The sequence below is a fragment of the Rhineura floridana genome, chromosome 14, assembly GCF_030035675.1.
Source record: "Rhineura floridana isolate rRhiFlo1 chromosome 14, rRhiFlo1.hap2, whole genome shotgun sequence".
In the NCBI taxonomy this organism is placed as follows: Eukaryota; Metazoa; Chordata; class Lepidosauria; order Squamata; family Rhineuridae; genus Rhineura; species Rhineura floridana.
The window spans coordinates 36978496-36999426 of record NC_084493.1 but is presented as its reverse complement, the minus strand read 5'-3'; the positions used below and the strand labels follow the sequence as shown (position 1 = coordinate 36999426).

Genomic DNA, 20931 nt, shown 5'->3' with positions numbered 1-20931 from the left:
GTCCAGCCGACGAAGGTGGGACGGATTTTCAACAGCAAGCTCTATCTGTTAAAGCGAAAGTTCATCTTATCTTCTAAGAGAGAACGCACTAACAGGCAAGCACCCTTCTTTCTATATTTTTCTTTTACTTGACTTAAATTGTTGCTGTTTAAAAGAGATTTGCCAGATTGATCGGTTTTTGACATCTCACTGGGGAGCCGTAACTTCTCTCTGCTACGCACTAATTAATAGCTTATCTCTGTTTTTGTTGCAAAAAGCTGTCCTGGATTTGCATTCTAAAGATACACACAGAAGAGGGATTTCTATTCCAGATTTTTATTTTGAAAAATATTATACTGTTTTGAGACTACTCTCTTTTTGGTCTATTTTATTTTGACGAATCTGTTTCTTGACGATTGCCATTAATTGCTTCGATCCTGGGAACTGCATTTTGTTTACTTAACTATTGGAGAGATAAGGCTGTCTGCTCTGTTTATACTGTGATGTCACCAAGTTTGGAGTATTAACCCAATTGTTGCTGAAATAAGAAGTGGTTTTCCTATATTTTTCTTTTAAAATGGCAATTAAGAAAGTGGCTGAGAATCTGGAAATAACTATGTTTCAGAGAATAATGAATGAGATTGAGATAACGAAAATTGAATTGAGTAAAATGAAGCAGGAGATTAAAGATATAAGGGTCCCTGTGAGAGAGGTGACCCTGGAAGGGGTCCCTGTGAGAGAGGAGACCCCGGAGATTGGAATAGGGGTCCCTGTGAGAGAGGAGACCCTGGAGACTGGAATAGGGGTCCCTGTGAGAGAGGAGATCCCGGAGATTGGAACAAACGTGGAACAGGAACAAGATTTGGAGTCTATGGACTTTAGAAATAAAATCTATTGTTTGGAACTTAATGTTATCTCTGAAGAAATTAATGAAGATTCTAGAGATAAAGTTATCAATGGCATGGATTATCTTCTGGACTGGAATGATGTGATGGAGCCCAATATAGAGAAAATCTATGGAATTAACTGCAGCCATGTGACAATGGAAAAACTTTTAAGAGATGACCCAGTGTATTTTGAAAAAAAGAACAGAGATATGATTTTACAGCAGTATTTCAGCAACTTATTCAGAATGGATGGCAAGAAAATATTTGGGATAGAGGTAATTCCCATCAGACTCTTATTATATGACTATGGCTTTGACAGCAAGATTATTATGGAATACTGATAATGGAAGATTGGATATTGAAATTACTGGACTTAACAAGACTACTGAAGATGGAAGATGGAAAATGGAACTAATAGAGATAATAGAACAATGGCTACTGAAATTACTGAACCTAACAGATTCTGATGTGATGGATTAATTGAAATGTTTATTTTGACTATGGTTATGACAATAAGATTATCATAATTAGTAATGAGATGGATTAATCGATATGCTTATCTGGAAAAAAAAATTGATAGATATATTTCTTAAAGAATTGAAACCTCTCTTTGACTTTTTGTGGAAAGAATAAAGTAATGTTTATGAGATTTGATGATTAAGTAAGATAACTACTGGAGGAAAGTGATTTTATAATATGACTTAAGAGACAGGATTGCTATATATTATAGACTTATAACTGATTTGATCTTTGACAAATGGGAAGTCAATATTTTACTCTTTATTTTTTACTTTTTTTTTTTTTTTTCTTCTTTTCTTTTTTTCTTTTTGTTTAACTATTTTTGATTTTGTTTTTTGTCTTTGAATGTTTTATGATTTTGTCTTGTATGTTTTATGAAAATCTGAATAAAAATTATTGGAAAAAAAAAAAAAAAAAAAAAAAGATGTTTCCATAGTTATATAAACTTTTTGTAACAAAATGTGCATGTAACAATAAAAGCGTGTGTGTAATATTTGTTCATGTCTTGCGGCTCTCAAGCATCTGAAGTTTATTGTATGTGGCTCTTACGTTAAGCAAGTTTGGCCACCCCTGTTCTAGTGCTTAAAACCAGGAAAACACAGCTGACAGAGTTAATCTAGCTGGAATCCACATTGTATGACCCAAATTTCTTTTACCTAATGTAAAAAAAAGTGTTCTTTCAACAGTGTGTGCAGGGATATACCTGTACAAGCAATCAGTGGGCAATATGAGAGTTGCATCCCATGGAAACACTGCAGAAGAGATCCTGGGGCAGCAAATGTCCTGGGCAAGCCTTGAATGCATGTAGGGAAATGGTTGTCTAAGCATTCCATCATAGGCCTAGTGTCCTCTGCAAAACAAAACAAAACCATCTGAAGGATAAGCAATAATGTGCTGATCTGCAATCCAGGTAATGCACTCAGACCACATTAACACCTCCGCATTTCATCTGGGTTGACAGCTAGAAAGACTGAATATAAGCCCTATATGTGACTGTTTTAAACAGCCCCCATGAAACATTAATTGTGCATATATCCACGTCTCCATAAGTGTGGGATGCGTGCACTCGTGTATATACACACCCCTGCCTTAGTTGAGCTTTCCACTGTGAATACTTTTCATCAGAATATCACGCCACCATTTTCTGTATTTTTTATCTGTTACACAGTTTGCATGTTAATTTTGTGAGTGTGAGTGAATTTTATGAGTATGAGAGATAATACATCCCAGCTACAACATAATGAAAGCTAGCTATTGGGGGAAACACCTCAATTGTAATGAGAATTGGCAACGGAAAATATCCAAGGAAAAGGTGCCTTTCCATTCCTGCCACTCTGATGTTGTAACACTGGTGTCCTTTTATAGCTGCTGGCCCTGCAAACTGCTCTGTACTGCACACAGCCTAATGACCCTGCCCCTCTTGAAATGGTGAACAACTTCCGGAGAGTCCAGAAGGTTGACGAAAGGCTGGTTTCTGTCTCCTTCCGGCAAGGTAAGCAACAGCCAATACAAATTTCAAATTTATGCAGGAACTCTAGTCCAGAGTTTGAGGCTTTATATGCTCATGAGTGCCCCTGGCACAGTAAAGACATTGAGGGTGCAGCATTCTTCCTCACCCTGATATGGAAGCAAGGATGTCCTCCAAGTTTAGTTAAATACAGTTTTAATTGTTTATCTTGTTTTGTGTTGGGGTTGCCTGATTTTTATTTTCTAAAAGCCTCAAGTTGCCACAAGCACCTGCAAGTGGACAAGGGTCTTTTGTTATCTGGTGATTTGCATCTAAAGGAATCACAACTTTGCATTGCAGGGAGACTTTTTCTGGGGAGTTGCAAAGGATCTGACGAAACCCTTCAGGAGACTGAGTTTGACACGTAAAAAAAAAAAAGGCTCATAACGCTGGATTAATTGCAAAAATCCACCGTCATGAGCTGAAAAATTAGCCATCTAACTCAAGTGAAATGTGAGGTGACAAGAATTTATTAAAGCTCCTTACATGGTTCTGAATGATTGACAAATCAATGCAATAATGACTTCCGTCCAAACAAGCAAACAAACGCATCCTTGCATTTTACTGTGGATCAGTAATGTGCTTTTCTTATTATCGCTTGGCTTCTTTTGTGCAAACTGGACTGCAAACTTTGTTGTTTTACAATAAAGAAAGTATAGTTATAATGCAATCTCATGCATGTTTATTCACAAATAACACCCACTGTACTGAATGGGGCTTATTCTGTTAATTATGCATTATTCCAGCAACTGTACAAACCACTTAGGAGGATTTCTCCACTAGATTTCCAAAGTGCTTGAAACTGTGATGCTTTTTAAAAAATAGGGGTAAACCCCAAACATAATAATTATTTATTATTTATATAACACGGACAGAGTTCCTAGCAGTTTAGGAACTTCAGTGACACATATTCACTTGGCACATGAACCAAGCAGCTGGCAGAAAACTTTAAGGGCAAATGGTAATAACGAACATTTTCAGGGACACCCTGGCTGCCTTAGGTCACCTGTCTTTATTTCCTTTTGAATTATGCTTGGAGGGTTAGACCTCTTTGGCTGACCATTTGCTATTCAACTAGGACATGTAACATATAAACTAAGCTACAGAAATGCTGCGAAAATAACCTCTGCTGCACTCCCCACTCCTAAATATTCCAAAGATGGCAAACAAGCAAGGAAGAGATATGGAGAGATTTCCTTTCACAACCCATGAAATTTCATGGGCTTTCAAATGTGTATATCATGAAAGCCATGTTCTATTTTCTTTTACAATTAATAAGGCAAACCAAGTTCTGCATTGCACTGTGCTGTCTATTACGGATTTTTTATAAAGTGCTTTGCTTCACAACTGCAAATTTCTTTGAAAGCTGAAATCCTAGATGCAGAATAAATCAAATGGAAAATGTGGCTATTTTGGTGGGGACACACAGTCAACATCTACATTAACAAAACTGTGGCAAGACGTCAAGGTCAGCTAGACCAGTCTCCAAACTCAAAAGAAGCAAGTCCAAATCAATTTCACTCCACTTCTAAATATTTATGCACAGCTGTTTCTTCTGAGTAGACCTGTTATCATTTCCCCTTGATGTTGAGGACCACGGGCACTGTTTATATTTTTAGATACCATTAACATGTTGGCATCCATGGTGCTGGAGAAAACAAGTGTGTTGTCCTTAGATTCTTAGCTAATGCAGAACTCATTCTGAAGTCCACAATACACAAACAGATGTGCTCTGATATTTTAGCAGGAGAAATGTACTTGCACACACAAAAGTTCACACACACCCAAGTGTTTTATGCACACATACCAGGAATCCACTTGACTGGGATGTAGGAGAAACTTGGCGTGCCTCTGTTCTGTAGAAATTGATTGTGGAAGCTGTCAAACACGTACCTCTAACCACATACATGTGAATGACACGCACATGTGTGTCATACAGGTGCAAAGCATCAGAACTGCCTGGAACTTCCCATCATGTGCACACTCAATTACAAATCTAAGCTTGCTGCCATATAATGTGTGAAAACGCCCTGATTTTTCTGATACTCTCGCACCTTAGAAGTTAGCAAGCAATTTGAATTTATTTGAAAAGCAAAAGTAACAAAGATGGCTAATTTTTCTGCAAACAAGATTCTTTATTTGCTCCCTAAATAAAAGCAGTGAGTGGTTTTTGAAATAATGGGCGGTGAGGATGGCAGGGAGATTCTCTAATTTTATTATGTTTTGTATATTTGTGTTGGTCGCATAACAGATTTGTAATAAAGTTTGCTCTAAGCTCTGCCTTGAACAGAGTATTTTATTCAAAGAAGCAGAAAGAAGTTAGAAAACTGAAATGACTAACATTCATACCACTTTAGTGGCAGTACGACTAGTAAAACCTCAGCTGTGTTCCACAAGGAAGGATGTCAACAAGCTTGAAAAGTTGCAGACACATTCTGAAGGCCAAACAAAAACTGAGGCCAGCATTACTCAAGGCAACTGCTGGGTCAGCTCAGCCTCCCTGTTAGCACCCTGCTCAAAGTGCTGGCACCTGTCCCATGGACCTGCTGCTTTGTGCACTGAAGGCTGGCATCCCAGCCTTGGCTACCATGAGAGATCAAAATACTGTGCAAATGCAAGAGAGAGAGAGATGAAAAAGGCTGCTTAATGTTATGTTTATAAAAGAAACTACTATTCAAACAAAACCTGAACCAAAAACTGGCACAAAACTTTATTTTGTTCCTGAACCAAAAAATCCTGTACCTAACAATAATTTAAAAATAATTCTTAAAAACATAGGTTCCCAGTTCAGAATAAGGGTTTGATCAGAAACACCTGATGGGGTCCACACTCACTGGCTCTCCAGAACTAGAATGAATCAGAATGAGTGCATAAAGTAACAGCAGCATTGGGTAGAGCTCATAACTTTTGGGTCCACCCAGGCTTCTGTACTCTGCGATCGTAAAGAGTGCTGGGCCTGGCTTTGGGTCCTGCTTCCTCATTAAGGTAGCAGACTCTAAGGATAAGACAGCCTGTGGGAAGAAGAGAAAGCAGGGCACACCAGACAAAGGAGCGTCTCTCATGCTGCAATGCTCAACCAGCCTCTGCAGAATGAGAGGACAGTGTTGAATGTGTGAACTGAAACCTTTTCTTCTAACTTTTGACATAAGGTTTTGTATAAAAGGTGTTTATAAAAAAATCAAACGGTGCATGTGCGATGACTTGGTCTGCAGTGCTCTAGGAGGAGGAGCGTTGCAGCATGCCACCTTAGTGTCCCAACCCAGAGAACTAAAGCAGTGAGTGTGCAAGCGATTGACTTGCTCTACAAACAGCCACATATTTAAATTTTCTCATGTGACCTGGAACAGAACCCATTGGGGAACCCATTGATCTCTGCCATGCCCCCTCTATACTGAGTTTCCGCCGGGCCGTGAAGACCTGGCTCTTCAGGGAGGCTTTCGGGGTGGGCTAGATTTTATTATCTTGTGTCCAGATTTTTAATGTTTATTGTATCTGTATGATTATTTTGTACGTCGCCCAGAGCGGCTAGATAGCCAGCCAGATGGGCGACTAAGAAATTCAATAAATAAATAAATAAAATTAGTTCATTTCTGCCACACTGTTTATTGAACTGTTACTGGCCTGAACTGGAACTGCTTCAGTTGCAGCTGAAAGTGAACTGGAATCAAACCAAACCATTTATTTATTTATTATTTATTTATTTTATTTCATTTTTAAACCGCCCATAGCGAATAGCTCTCTGGGCGGTGTACAAAAGATTAAAAGTACAGAAATACAAAATATCACAATAAATAAACTGAAACAAAGAGATTTAAAATTGTAACATTAAACGCATTAAAATGCCTGGGAGCATAGCCAGGTCTTAACCTGGCGCCGAAAAGATAGAAGCGTCGGCGCCAGGCGTATTTCTTCGGGGAGGCTATTCCACAATTCGGGAGCCACTACAGAAAAGGCCCTAGATCGAGTAACCATCCTCCGGGCTTCCCGATGGGTTGGTACCCGGAGGAGGGCCTTAGACGCTGAGCAAAGTGACCGGGTCGGTTCATAGCGGGAGAGGCGTTCCACAAGATACTGCGGTCCCACGCCATGTAAGGCTTTATAGATCAAAACCAGCACCTTGAATCTGGCTCGGAAGCAAATAGGTAGCCAGTGCAAACGGGCCAGAACAGGTGTTATATGCGCTGACCGGCTGGTCCTCGTCAGCAGTCTGGCTGCTGCGTTTTGCACTAGCTGAAGCTTCCGAACTGTCTTCAAGGGCAGCCCTACGTAGAGCGCATTACAGTAATCCAACCTAGAAGTTACCAGAGCATGAACAACTGAGGCGAGGTCATCCCTGTCCAGATAGGGGCGTAGCTGGGCTACCAACCAAAGGTGGTAGAATGCATTCCTTGCCACCGTGGCCACTTGCACCTCCAGAGACAAGGAAGGATCGAAAAGAACCCCAAGACTACGAACCTGTTCCTTCAAGGGGAGTGTAACCCCATCTAGAACAGGGTAAGCATCCACCATCTGGGCAGGGAAGGCATTCACCAACAGTGTCTCAGTCTTGTCTGGATTGAGTCTCAGTTTATTAGCTCTCATCCAGTCCATTATCGCGGTCAGGCAGTGATTCAGCACATCCACAGACTCACCTGTAGAAGATGAAAAGGAGAAATAGAGCTGCGTGTCATCAGCGTACTGGTGGCAACGCACTCCAAAACTCCTGATGACGGCACCCAGACATTTAATGTCTTGCCTCCTAGCAACAACATGATTCATATAACATTTTCATCCAGCCCTTCCTTCAATGAGCTCAGGCCATCTACATGATTGTCCCCCCTCCTCCCATTTTATCCTCATAGTGATCCTGAAAGAGATAAGACCATAAAAGGCCAAGAGCCCATCTAGTTCAGCACTCTGTTCTCAGTAGGCAACCAGATGCCCATAGAAAGCCCATGAGCAGGATCTGCAGACAACAGCCTTCTCCCCACTTGTGATCCCCAGCAACTGGTATGCACAAGCATGCTGCCTCTGACAGTGGAGGAAGGACATAGCACCTGGGATTCCATGGAGCACTAGCAGATAGCTCCAGGGTAGTAGCCATCAATAGCCTTTCCCTCCATTCATCTGTCTAACCCTCTTTTAAAGCTATCCATCACTGCCTTTAACTCAGTGTATGTTAAGAAGTACTTCCATTGGTCTGTCTGAATCTTCCAGCATTCAGCTTCATTGGATGACTGTGACTTCCAGAGTTAAGCAAGGAGAAAAACTTTTTTCTGTCTACTTTCTCCACAGGTCACCCTGTGGTTGGAAAGCGTAATATGCAAGCTGAGCTTCAGTTAGGAGGTAATAGGGAAAAATATAAGGCCCCGTAGGAATTTGACATCTTATTGTAATTACTGTTCTTGTTGCGTTTAATTTTGTAAGTCACCTTGGAAATATTTACATTGAAGGATAAGTTAAACTTTAAAAACTAGAATCAATCAGTCAAACAAATTTGCACCACAGGCTTTCCTAGGTGGACTGCAAACCTTTGCCAGTAGATTAATGCTTGTTGATGGCCAGTCATGACAACATGGCACTGAAACATGTCATGGGATGTGTTGTGGGTGCCCTACTGGACAGATCAAAGCTCCAGCTAGTTCAGCATCCTGTTTTTAATAGTGCCCGACATTATGTCTTTAGGAAGTCCACCAGAGGACAGGAAAGCAATAGCTTATCCCCACTGCTTGTTCCCAACATCTGACCTTCAGAAGTGTATTGCTTCTTATCATGTCTCCAAGCTTAGGTGCCACTGTACCCACAATAACAATTATCACACAACCACTGTGGATGAGTCAGAACAATTGTGTTTCTGAATGCCTTGTATTGGCCTGGTTCAGATGTAATGCTAAGCCATGGTTTGGTTATTAATCATAAGTTGTCCACACTCAAACCAATGCTTGTTTTTGCAAAGCTTGGTTTGTTTTCCAGCTGGTGTTGCCTCATGTTTTTGTAGCTTGTTGAGTAGGGTAGCCAAACAAACCATGGGCAAAGAAGAGTGCCAGGCTTGTATATAATGCCAAGTCATAGTAAAAACAAGCTAAGGTTCGCAATCCAACAACAACCTGTGGCTTAAGACTGTAGTTTGTTGGCAGTAAACAAATCATAATTAAGCTGCTGGGCAGGGTCCAGATGCTCACATAAACTATAGTTTACCAAACCATGCCTTAGCATTTTGGCAGACCAGGCCATTGACAGACACCTGAGTCTTGGAAGCATGCTTGTAGGCTCCCTAGAAGCCTCTCTCTACCATACAGGGAAGTAAAACTAAAATCTCAGTTAATTAACTGCATTTACTCGACTGCCTGCTTTGTTATTAATAGTGCCCTCTGCTAGGGTACTGGTTGTCAAAAAAAACAATCTAACTTCTAATTAACAAAGTCATTTGCACTCAATTTAGCCCATTGTAGGAGATCACCAGTTTAGTTGATTGGCCATGGCATTTACCAAATAATGCTTGTTCATGATTATTCCCATTTTTCAAATGGGAAACTGAGATAAGAGGTAGTGGTCTGCCTGAGACAGAAGAAAATATACTATGGATGTTTATTCCATCCATTTTCTGTGTTGGTTATTAAGAACATAAGAAAAGCCCTGCTGGACCAGGCCAAAATCCCGTCCCAGTCCAGCATCCTCTTCTCACAGTGACCAACTATCTGGCTCATTAGGGGATGGCAAGCAGGCCCCGAGTGGAGATGGAGCACAGCCATCATGGCTCACCACCTTCTCCTCCATGCATTTGGCTAATCTTCTTTTAAAGCCCTCCAGGTTGGTGGCCATCACTGCCTCTCCTTGTGGGAGCAAGTTCCACAGTCTAACTATGCGCTGCGTGAAGAAATGCTTTCTTTTGTCTCCCCTGAATCTTCCAACATTCAGCTTCATTGGATGCTCCAGTTTCTAGTATGATGAGAATGGGAGAAAAAACTTCTTCCTATCCGCTATTGCTAATGGTAGAAGAGGTCAGGCAGAGATAGAAATGGGGTAGTAGCAAAATATTATAGCGTGGGAGAAATATTTCACCTGTATTTAACCCTGGTTTTAAATCTCTAGTTATTCTTGGATAAGACCAAAGTCCATCTAGTTTTCATTGGCGATCACTCATGGCCGAGTAAGATTGTCTTCCAGGGTAAGGTCTTTAACAGTGGGTCCGTATCTAGTACAGCATTCTCTTATCAGGAGCAGCCAGCCGACTGCCCTCAAAGAGCTTGCCCCAGAATGGCTGTGCTGGTTGGGGCTGATGGGAGTTGTAGTCCAAAACATGGGGGAACACTAGGTTGTGGAAGGCTCCTACAAAAATATTACCTGCCTGTAGAAAACCAGCATGTTAAGGAGAAGGGTTCTAGCTTAGCCTTTTCCTTATTATACTAATTTCAAGGAATTCCCCCTTGTGACGCCCTTCCCTGGCTCTCCCTGTCAGGTTCCTACCTGCGCGTGGCTACTGCCTGTCACTAGGCACCACCAGGGACTCCACCAGTCCGGACTGTCCTCTTTTATTGTTTCTCTCCCCGCTCTAGCACAGATCTCAACAGATCCCCCTGCTAGGCAACCACCAGTAACGTCCCAATACTAGTATTCCCAGAGACTCTGAATACTGGTATTGTTATTCTCTTCACCGCTGCCACCATTTGTTACAGTTCCCCTTCAGCCTTGGTCATTACCTTACCCTCCCTTCTGGTCTGTGAAACCCCAGCCAAGGATCAGGCCTTTGGTAAACCAAATTAAGTATTTATTACAGATAACAAAGCTAACAAGATTAACAAGATTCCTTCTTAAGGCACATAAGCATATGGTTTTACTCAATACTAATCCGAACTCCACCTCCCTCCTGGCAAACAACTTTCTAAACCCCACCAAGCAACCCACTCAGTTCTCTTCTCCCCCCCAGATTCCACTCTCACTCTTCCTTTTATACGTTCAGCCATTTTAAACACTCAGCCAATCATCTCGCATTCTACTGCCCATTCACTCCCCCTCTTTCACTCCACTTACCATGTATCTTCTAAACAACCAACACTTACCATATATACATTAATATAGGAACATCACACCCCTCCTCAGCCACAACACTGCAGAAGATAAAGCAATGCCAAGTGGACTGCTTTGAAAATGGCAGCTACTTGGACCCTCCGTGGCGCAGAGCGGTAAGTGGCAGTAATGCAGCCGAAAGCTCTGCTCATGGCCGGAGTTCGATTCCAACGGAAGGAGGAACTCGAAACTCCGGTAAAAGGGGTCGAGGTCCACTCAGCCTTCCATCCATCCGTGGTCGGTAAAATGAGTACCCGGCATATGCTGGGGGTAAAGAAAGGCCAGGGAAGGAACTGGCAATCCCACCCCATATATACGGCCTGCCTAGTAAACCTCACAAGACGTCACCCTAAGAGTCGGAAACGACTCGCACTACAAGTGCGGGGACACCTTTACCTTTTTTACTTGGGGCCAAGTGTCTGATAGACAATGCAGAGAATGCAAACTGGAGCAGTACCGGAGCTCTCATATTGCACAGTGGAGCCACTTGAGGGGCAAAATGTCTTGGGCCAGCCCTGCTTATGAACAAACACCATCTATATGACCAGCAGATTTGGTTAGTGATGTCCGTAGCAGCAGGTAAACAAAAGACCCTCAATGGACAATTGAGGAGGCTGAAACAGCCAGTCCTTTTCAGTCTACCAAACTTATAAGCAGAAAGATGACTATGGCTGACTTTTCATTCCCAGTTATTCTTCAGGCAGTTTGCAAAAAATCCACCCAGAAACTAAGATTCAAGCCCACCTCAGTTAGAAAAGTAATTAGGTTCTTGTTTGTCCAACATTAATTGCAGTGGAATTGTGCATTTCAATTTTCCTTACCTGTTTTGTCAAGATCCAGCACATGACAGACTGAGTGCGGGTATGTTTTCCTCAAGACCCCCTTGCCAACATTGCCACCTTTGTGATTCATAGTGTGATTACGACCTCTTCTATTTGATCTAATTCTCCTTTCATCATCTCTCGACCCCAACACATATCGTTCCAATGCAGATCTGCTCTGCAAGTAGGAATGGGTGAGAATTTCAATTCAGTTCGCATTTCAAGCAGAATTTATCAAATTCGCACTTTCTGAAACAATATGAGAAGCGAAACAGCCATCCTTTGAAATTCACATTTATTAGAATTTTGGGGTGCAGTTTGCCAGCTAAACAATATTTACAAAAATGCATGTATTAGAGGAAAGTGTGGATAAAAATGAATATATGAGTGAAAATAACAGGCAAAAAGGCATGATGTGATGAGAAATGGCTGCAAAAATGTGTACCTTTGTTAACACTGCCTACAAAATTTTGTTTATTTGAAGAAATTCGCACTAAAATGGTGGAGAATTTTCATGAGGATTTTTTTAAACCAAATTTGCAGATTGCTGCAGAAATGTAACATTGGAAAAATGAGAAACTGAGAGAACTGAAATTGACAGAACTTTCCATCCCTATCTGCTAAACATGAAACCAATTAATTGTAAATGTTTATTGACCATGTCTTCTGTCATAAGCATTAGGGAAGGCAATGAAATTCATACTAGTACTTCTTTGAAGAAAAAAAAACCTGGACACAGATATGATTGAGCTCCAAAGCACAGTGATTCAATAACAAATTATGGCTGGCCCAAGACATGGCAGAAAATACCAACTGAACCCCTACTCTGTGTGCCTGCATGTGTACCTGCATGTGCACACGCACACATGGGACAAGTCCCACTTAAATAAGTAGGAGCTGTACAAGTAATATTAAAGGCAGAAATACAATAATACTTAGAATTTGAGTAACATTTTTTTGTTCCAAAGCTTTCAGTCAAAGGACTGATTAATTTTTTCATGTTAGTAATGTGTATTAGTCCTCAGAAAATGTTATATATTCTTCTTTGAAGGCTCAATGCAGGCTATCAACAGCAAAGTTAATTATAGCATCACAACAGGTTAGGGACAAGTTCTCCATTTATGATGTTTTACTAATAACTGCCTGCTTTTCTCCCCCCCCCAAAGGTTTTGTCTTGTTTGTTGTATTAGCCAGTAGCCTCAGCACTGTCTTCATTATCGCTGTAGCCTTTTGGCTGATTCGAAGAAGGAAGAGGTAAGACTTTTTACTGTCATTCTATGGAATATTAGTTTAGGGTCTTGATTCTCTATCATTACATTTTCTTGTATAATTAGTAGACGAAACTAATTTCAACAGTCGTAATAAAAACGTACTCTGGTGCTCCACAAATTACATTTCCAGCAGTGCCCTTCCTACCAACACCAGAGCCCACATTCGTTTTTTCTTGGGCTGCTGTTCAGCGGCAGAGCCTAATGCTTGGGCTGCAGAAGGTCCCAAGTTCAGTCCCTGGCATGTCCAATTTAAGGAGCAGGGCTGGAAAATACTTCTGTGCCCATGATCTTGAAGAACGGCTGCCAGTCAGAACAGACAATATTGGCCTAGCTGAAGCAATAACCTGGCAGTTTCATATGTTCATTACACTTTGGCAATGCACACATTACAAGAGTAAATCCATTTGAGGGCAATCGCTTTTGGTGGGGGGCATCCAAACTGTCAGGAACATGGCTGGGAAGAGGAAAAAACTGACAGTGGCTGATGGTGAAGCATCTGGGAGGAATAGCTGCAAAGGCAGCAGACATTCAGGTGAGACTCGGTTGGGTTTCAGGTCGCACTTCAGCTGCTGGGAAGAAGGAATATACAGTGGTTGACCCTCCCCGCACCCATCTTTGGGAATGTAAAATTCGGCTGTTACCAGGCCTGTCTCCAACCTTAGATGAAACATGCACGTTCTGTGGAGGCAGAAAATGGGAATAAAGGGAAAGGAGGCAGCTTTTATTATTCATAAAGCTGGTATTTACCTGGAAATGCTGGGGATCCAACCGGGACATTTTCAATGCAAAGCATGTACTCTTCAGTTACGTCCTTTTCTGAAGCAGCTGTGCCTCTCAAAAGCCTGTCATTGTTAGGAACATCCCTACTTTGCTCCTCCTTTTAAAAAAATATTCTCTTGTCCATTATTTGCGTCATGAAATGCCCCTGAATTCTAAAGGTGTATCCCTGTGTTGTTGTTTTAATTTGTTAATAAACGTAACAATTTTTAGATTATTTTTTTACATGTTGAAGCTAATCGGCATGCTCATTATTTACCCACAGCCTCAGACTGAGCACATCTTACAATAGGTTCCAAACACAGGTCTGAGGGAAGATTTGGATATCCTGTTAACAACCTGTTCACAGGGTTGTTATCTCATAAAGGCGCCTTTATTGTCATTGAAGTCAGCTGCTCTTCAAAGGTGAAAAGACTGAGGAGTCACCATGATGCCACCTCAGATAGCTGGGCTATCTCATCATGTCATCATTCAATCTTTGTTGCCTGAATCCACTTGTAATGAGCTGCACTGACAGCAGGTTCACCATGTCAGAAAAGAGACCAAACAATTGTGTGAATTACCATCCTCTGCTGCTTCTTTACTCAAAACCTCTAAAATGGATTAGAAATCCCACATAAACCATTGTCTGTGTGGGGAAAAGCCCATATTCTCATCACTCCAGCTCAAAGAACAACAGAATAGAGCTTTAAAATAATTGCTAATATTCTCCAATTGCAATTTACATTTTGGCTAACCCAGTTGTTCTGTTTTTCAGCATCAAAAGGACAAAGGAAGACAAAGGGGTCATCTACAAGCCAGCCACCAGCAAAGAGGAGGAGAATATCTCCAAAGCATGAGCTACCTAAGGAGCCATTCATTCATGACTTTCCCAAGTATTTACACATCCTTAACAGCTCAAATATTCCTATTATCTCTGGCCTTTGTCTATCACTCAAATCTGGTGGGATTGTTTTTGCATGAGCACAAAAAGGGATGTGTTCAGCTGTTCTTGTTTCTGCAATAGGCTATGAAAGGAGAGAGTTTGCTATCAAGTAGATATGCAACAGACATGTGCCTTAACCTCCCCACTCCCACCCCAAAAAGTACCAAACAATGTATTAGGATCTGGTGTTGAGCTCAGTTTATGATATAACTCCACTCATGCTGCATGCTAACAAAAAGCATTCTAGTTTGAAGAACGACTTTCATATGTATCTACTGTATAGGTGAGACCCCTACCCCAAATCATAAAATGAATGTTGCTAATGCTAAGGAATCACACGCATCAGGGAGTAGAGAATGTTATTAGTGCCAGACTGAAGTACCATGGCTAATAATGGAACAGAAACAGTGGAGGATACTGGGAGGAAAAGGAGCAATTTTGGATAGGAGGCCTGCTTTGGAAGCAGAATATTAACATGAAAAATAGAGCTGGAAGGGCAACTAAAAGACCCAAAACATGGTTCATCTGTAGACCACTTTTGTGAAAGTGTGTAGTATAGTTCTTTCTTGACTATATTTCTTAATAGGACCACAATACCTGATGGAACGCCTCTCCCGACATGAACCCACCCGTACACTACGCTCAACATCTAAGGCCCCCCTGGCAACAAGGGAGAGGGCCTTCTCAGTGGTGGCCCCCAAATTATGGAATGATCTCCCTGACAAGGTGCACCTGGCACCAACACTGTTATCTTTTCGGTGCCAGGTCAAGGCTTTCCTCTTCTCCCAGACATTTTAGCGTGTGTTTTTAAATTGTTTTTAATTGTTTTTAATTGTTTTTAAATTGTTTTTTGTGTTTTAAAATGTGTATATTTGTTTTTATTGTTTTTAACTGCTGTAAACCGCCCAGAGAGCTTTGGCTATGGGGTAGTATCTAAATGTAATAAATAACAATAACAATAATAATGCCAGCAGGGTATTGCATGTCTGAGTACTTTCTTCTTATAAAATCCTCACTGCCCATCAAAAGTTAGTACATCAAAAAGAAGGCTTGGCTAAAACTCTTCTCCTTGATTGGCTAGTATCCCAAATTCAGGGCCATTTTTATATAGGACAGCATCCATCCATGGGATCCCTCACCATTAGTCTAAAACAGCTCAGTCCAACAAAGGCTATACAGTTTCTGCTAGTTTGCATCTGCCCCCAGGGTACTCCCAAGGCCTGCCTTCATGATAGCTCTAATTTCAGTGCTTTTGTTGTTCCTCACTGTGCAAACATGAAGGCAGAAGTGTGAACTGCTCTGGATTGTCCTGAGGAAAGGGCCATGCATTTCCCTGCAGTGCTTTTTCCTGGTTGTGTGTGCTAGCATCACCTTGTGCCCACATTGGTTTTCTGGAAGTGTCAAGATAATTAAAGTGACAAGACGCCAATTCTGTTTTCAACAATTTGGCTCCGATACGCCAGTTCAGTGAAGCATCCAGAGCAGCTGCAGCAACCCTCAGCTGTACCCTAGTACAATGAGGCCAGGTCCCTTTTAAGAGCTGACCGAACGGTTATGTGACTCTTCAGTGACAGAAATGAGAGGCATAAGAGAAAATATAGTCACACATGAATCAAAATTTTCCAACCTCTGCCTATTAAGGCTCATATACAAACTGTTGTGCCTTAGATCCTGTTAGAAATAGTTTCTTTTCTCAGGCATTCTGGCTTATGCTACCATTATTATTATTTATTATTAAATTTCTATCCTGTCCTTTCTCCCAGCAGGAGCCCAGGGCAGCAAATGAGACAAACCACTAAAAACATATTAAAACATCTTTAAAATATCTTAAAAGTAAAGCATCTTAAAAACATCTTTAAAAAAAAAAGCTTTAAAAATCTTAAAAAGCTATTCCAACACAGACTCAGACTGGGATAAGGTCTCTACTTAAAAGTCTTGTTGAAAGAGAAGATCTCAAGTAGGCGCTGAAAAGATAGAGATGGTGCCTGTTTAATATTTAAGGGGAGGGAATTCCAAAGGGTAGGGTAGGACCCACTACCCTTAAGAGCCACTTCTTATTTTGTGTGGGATGGACCTCCTGAAAGATGGTACCTGCAGGAGGCCCTCACCTACAGAGCGTAGTGATTGACTGTGTTTATAAGGGGTAAGACGATCTTTCAGGTCTCCTGGTCCCTAATTGTATAGGACTTTGTACACCAAAACCAGCACCTTGAACTTGGCCCACTGTTGAAACACTGGCACTGGAAGATCCCGAGTCACTAATGCCAGCAAAATTGAAACAAAATACTATTACAGTGAAACATTTCAGAGGTTCATTGATCATCTCTTTGAACTGCAGACGATAATTATTGTATTCTGCATCTTCTCACGTTTTCGTCTTTAAGGCCTGTATTTTTAGCTAAGAGCAACAGTTTTGGACATTAAAAATTTGGGTTTCATGAGTAGCTTGATGAAATTCATGAAAATCACAAAGTGAGTGGAGGGCAGTACGAAAAGGTGAGGGGGAGGGGACAGAGAGGATAGGGCTTCAGTGTGTGCTGGAAAACAATTTATTGAATGAAGCAATAAATATTTTAGTTGCAAAATCTTTTCTTCAGGGCCAGCCATAAGAACATGCATACATACAGTGGTTCAAAAGCAAGGATTTAAAAACCCTATTCTCATGGAAATCATATATTCTGTTCACACAGCCAATGAGGTAGGAAAATAAGGTATAATCATGTGCTGATTTTATTTTCTTAGCAGTATTATTCTAGCCTCATAAGTGCTTTTGGATCCTATTGATTAAACAGGAGAGAATTATGCATCTGCTTAATCCTCCTATTGAAATCAGTTTAGAGGTAAAAGTGCTCACATATATAGATATTAAGGTTAGGAGTTAGGGAAGAGTGTGTGTGTGTGTACCCGTACTCAGAAATAAGCCTCACTGAATTCCATGGGGATATTTCCAGGTAAGCATGTAAAGAATTTGCTGCCTAAATTTTGCTGGATCATATCCTTAAAGTAAAGGTTATACACCTTATAAATTAAGACCAGCATTTTAGGGTCAGCATTTTAGTGCAAATTTCTCTTAATAAATACATTTTTGTATGAAGCTTTAACTAATGTACACATTTTGAAAGCAATTTATCTGAATATAATGCATTTTTGTATGCTATTTTCAAACACATTCATTTTTATGCACACTTTCCCCTAATGTATGCATTGTTGTAAACATTGCTTAGTTGGAGATCTGCATTGCAAAATCTGGACATGTGCAAATTTCAAAGGATGGCTGTGTTTCAGTTCTCATATTGTTTTGGAAAGTGCGAATTTGATAAATTCAGCTTTGAATGTGAACTGAAATCAAATTCCTCCCCCATCCCTAGTCTACATTCACATGCACTTAAGCAACTTATTTCAAAAGGACAAAACCAGCTTTAAGTTTTGGCTTAAACAAGGCATGGGAGACCTGTGAGGGCTCTCCAAATGTTGCTGGATTCCTACTCCCATCTGACCCAGCCAGCGTGGCCACTAGTCAGGGATGTAGGGGGCTCCAGTCCAGAAACATCTGGGTTCCCCAGCCCTGGCTTAAGCAGTTTGTAGGTCAGACTTCAGATACCTCTAAATCAAATAGGTCAAATCAAATATTCTCATAATGCCACCATTTACTCTCGGGATAATAATGAACTCATTGTTAGTTTCAGGCTAAAGAAATTATGTTTCCCTCCAGTGGTTATTGCTAGTGACATCAGGTGGAAGCTGCAAGTTTGTACAGAAGGTTCTTTCTTATTGTAGCAAGAGTCTTATATAAACATAATCAATAATTTTAACTTCATGTAGCATCACACAATAAATATTTTTATTACGAGTTTTGTGGCAACTCCTTTTCTTCTTCAAATATTTACTCTTTTATATATATATCACACAAAATTATCTTCCAGGATAAAAGCCAGGCAATGTTTCCTCTCTGCATTTCCTGAACTCTCCACGGAGTGATGACCATGTAATCCACAGCAGGGAATACTGCTTTTAAGTCAGATAGCAAGGAATGCCCAATAGTCCTTATAGTGGAGATATAAATTGCTCTGAAGGCTCATGAGGGCTATCAAGAGGGATTATCAAACGGTGTTCTGAGGAACCCCAGGGTGCCTCAGGGAGAAAAGCAGTAATAATGGGCAACCTTCTCAAAGACTGCTTGCCTGCGCTGTCAAGATGTCCCTGCAACGCCAGCTGCAGGTGCATGCTGCTGACTCTGTTCTAGTTGCATGCTGTTCTTGCAGGGCAAGGCTGAGGCTACGCAAGCCTGGTTAGTTCCCTGTGCATGGACACCCTAGAACATTATATAGCATGCAGTGGACCTCCAGCTGAGAACACCAAGGTGGAAAGGGCTTCTCAAAGGTAGAAGCTGTGAAAACCATGGTCATACCAATTCGTTTACATCACAATCTGTGTATGTTCACCCAAATGTTAACTCTCATTGGTTTCCATGGGAGTTCTTCATGATGAGTAAGCCTTAAAGTCTTAGGTAGAAAGGATGTTCCAGCAGGGAGCAACTGGAATCTTTCAATAACTCCACCCTTGGCATCTTGTGTCTCAGATATGTCAGAAACACCGGACTGAAACAGCTAACAAGACAGTTTGACCCCCATCCTGAATAAACCTGGGGTTCACATCCGAGGTGTGGCATTTGCACTCCTGGCAATGCTACAATCTCCACAATGATCTGCCAGGAACACCTTTTGCCTGCACTTTGACATCTGCAGTTGCGCCCTGTTCTTTTCCATGAACAACTCAAGGTGATGTTTATAGCCTATAAAGCCATAAACTGCTTAATTCCAACATACCACTGAGGCTGTGGGCACTCTAATAACTTCAGAAACAGTGAGAAGGGTTTGTCTGGCTGCGTTTTGAAGTGACTCTGTCCTCGGTTCGACACACCTCCCTTCCCCCATTGCTGACTTCTGGCCTTTTTACAGTTGAATCTAAGATTTTGTATTTTATTATATATTTCTTCCTGTTATAATTGCTTTAATTTTTGAACAGTATAGATATGATGTCAATTATTGGCATATATTATTTTCTATGCTGTAAACCACCCTGGGGTCTCGTGATGAAGGGTGGCATATAAATTTAATAATAAACAAAAGAACAAACGTAGGGCTTGACTCTTATTTTTGTAAACATTTAGCATTGTTTTTAATTGTGTCCTGTGGTTTTATTGCGGTAAATGTAAATGTACTGCCTTCAAGTCGATTCCGACTTATGGCGACCCTATGAATAGGGTTTTCATGGGGCTGAGAGGCAGTGTCTGGCCCAAGGTCACCCAGGGCGCTTCAGGGCTATGTGGGGATTCGAACCCTCGTAGTCCAACACCTTAACCACTACGCCACACTGTGGACGTCCTGACATTTTATGCTATGGCGACATAAACATACTTCCATAAGTAAGTAAATAGTTTGGTTTTCTTACCCATTTCTGGCTGACTAAAGACAACGCAGGAGCCAGCGGCTGTTTAGCGGCCGGCGACGGGCGGGCGTTTGCCTTGGCGACTCCCCTGAGCGAGCACAGGCAGAGATTGTGGCGGCGCCTGAAGGCAGGCCTGGGCTTCTTCCTCAGGCAGCTGCCGCGGCCCAAGCCCTGGTGGCCCATCGCTCCGCAGGTAGGGCGATGAAGCCGAGAGGAGGCCAGGCCGGCGGCTGCACTCAGGCGATGTACGCCGCCGGGCCCGGGCCTGACTTTGGTAGTCCGCCGCCGCCCCCTGCTGGGCCTTGGCGGGAAGCGGCCGACCTCAGCTAGTCAGCCAGGGAGAAAGAGAAACGGCCCTTCGCCCCTGAGGCACAACGAGCGCGGCCCGCCCGGCCTGCTGCCGGACAAGCTGCCTTCTTCTTCTTCTGCCGCCCTCCTCGTTCACGCTTCCCGCTCTCTCTCTCTCTCTCTCTCACACACAGGCTGTTTGATCATCCGCCGCATCCAATTTTGTCCCCCGCCCCGCAATTCCCTTTCCCCAAAACTGCCTCACCACCAGTGCCGGATTTAGGCATAAGCTAAACAAGCTACAGCTTACGGCCTCACAATCCGCAGGGGCCTCAAAACATTTCAGAATTTTTGGGGGGGACTTTTAAAATTTTATGTGTACTGAATATATATATATATATATATATATATATATATATATATATATATATATTCACTAATAGGCAAAAAACCTCACAGTTTA

The 20931-nt window shown here is 41.7% G+C and overlaps 2 protein-coding genes across 4 annotated transcripts in view; one reads left to right on the top strand and one right to left on the bottom strand.

The window, feature by feature from the left end:
- The window catches only part of CA12 (carbonic anhydrase 12), a 36230-nt gene extending 21427 nt beyond the window's left edge, over window positions 1–14803 (top strand). The window contains exons 8-10 of the mRNA XM_061594935.1: window positions 2751–2877; window positions 12926–13013; window positions 14565–14803. Coding sequence (XP_061450919.1) covers window positions 2751–2877; window positions 12926–13013; window positions 14565–14646 — 297 coding nt within the window. The 3' untranslated portion in view covers window positions 14647–14803. The remainder of the gene's footprint in view (window positions 1–2750; window positions 2878–12925; window positions 13014–14564) is intronic.
- Window positions 1–20416, bottom strand: part of USP3 (ubiquitin specific peptidase 3) — a 160338-nt gene extending 139922 nt beyond the window's left edge. The window contains exons 1-2 of one of the 3 annotated variants that reach the window (XM_061594930.1): window positions 20184–20416; window positions 11760–11937 (exon numbers count right to left, since the gene is read on the bottom strand). In XM_061594930.1, coding sequence (XP_061450914.1) covers window positions 11760–11937; window positions 20184–20363 — 358 coding nt within the window. In that variant the 5' untranslated portion in view covers window positions 20364–20416. Of the gene's footprint in view, window positions 1–2088; window positions 2146–11759; window positions 11938–20183 lie in introns of those variants that run through there. The other 2 variants (XM_061594932.1, XM_061594931.1) reach the window with 2 other exon arrangements.
- Window positions 20417–20931: the final 515 nt, after the last annotated feature.